Raw genomic sequence first — 909 nt, 5'->3', positions numbered from 1 at the left:
GCGGCAGGAGACCATGGACTCCAAGCTGCTGGCCATGAAGCAGTAGGTGCCGGGCCTGTGGCGGGCGCCGGGGTGGCTCGGGGGGCCCCGGGGTGGCTTCAGGCAGGGCTCCCTGAGCCCGTGGCGGCCTCACGCTGGGCCCCGCCCAGGACCCTTCCCGCCCTGCCCTGCCCAAGGAGCCGGGCCCAGGGTGCCAAGCAGGGATGGCCGAGGGCTGGCCAGGCTCGGGGGGTTCTCGGCAGGCCTGCCCGGCCCCTGCCTGCGGAGGGGGGACCGCGCCCCTCAGCCTAGGGTCGCCCTGCCGAGCCCCACTCTGTTGCAGTGAGAATGAGGCCCTGTGGCGGGAGGTGGCCAGTCTGCGGCAGAAGCACGCCCAGCAGCAGAAAGTGGTCAACAAGGTGCGGGCCGTGGCCGGCTAGGGGGGGTCCGCGGGGGGCACGGCCCGCTGACCGCCCTCTCACCCACAGCTCATCCAGTTCCTCATCTCGCTGGTGCAGTCGAACCGAATCCTGGGGGTGAAGAGAAAAATGTGAGACTCTCGGGAGGCCCCGGCTGCCCCCAGGCGTGTGTCCCCCCCGCCCCGCCCCGGGGAGGCCACTGACCACCCCTTCCCGCAGCCCCCTGATGCTGAACGACGGCGGCGCAGCCCACTCCATGCCCAAGTTCGGCCGCCAGTACTCCCTGGAGCACCTGCACGGCGCCGGGCCCTTCGCGGTGAGCGGGGCAGGCACGGGGTGTGGGGGGCCGCAGGCGGGCGAGGCCTAACCCCCGCGGCCCCGCCACCTCCCTCTCCAACAGGCCCCGTCCCCCGCCTACAGCGGCTCCAGCCTCTACTCCCCGGACGCCATGGCCAGCTCGGGCCCCATCATCTCCGACATCACCGAGCTGGCCCCCGGCAGCCCCGTGGCC

General features: G+C 73.5%; 1 protein-coding gene across 1 annotated transcript in view; it reads left to right on the top strand.

Moving 5' to 3' along the window:
* The window catches only part of HSF1 (heat shock transcription factor 1), a 6,062-nt gene that overhangs the window by 3,236 nt on the left and 1,917 nt on the right, over positions 1-909 (top strand). The window contains exons 2-6 of the mRNA XM_012725110.1: positions 1-42; positions 323-398; positions 468-529; positions 618-714; positions 799-903. Of these exons, the coding sequence (XP_012580564.1) occupies positions 1-42; positions 323-398; positions 468-529; positions 618-714; positions 799-903 (382 nt within the window). The remainder of the gene's footprint in view (positions 43-322; positions 399-467; positions 530-617; positions 715-798; positions 904-909) is intronic.

This window comes from Condylura cristata, unplaced genomic scaffold (genome assembly GCF_000260355.1).
Source record: "Condylura cristata isolate star-nosed mole 26May11 unplaced genomic scaffold, ConCri1.0 scaffold00015, whole genome shotgun sequence".
NCBI lineage: Eukaryota > Metazoa > Chordata > Mammalia > Eulipotyphla > Talpidae > Condylura > Condylura cristata.
Note: the sequence above shows the minus strand (reverse complement) of the source record. Positions and strands in the feature narration are given on the sequence as shown.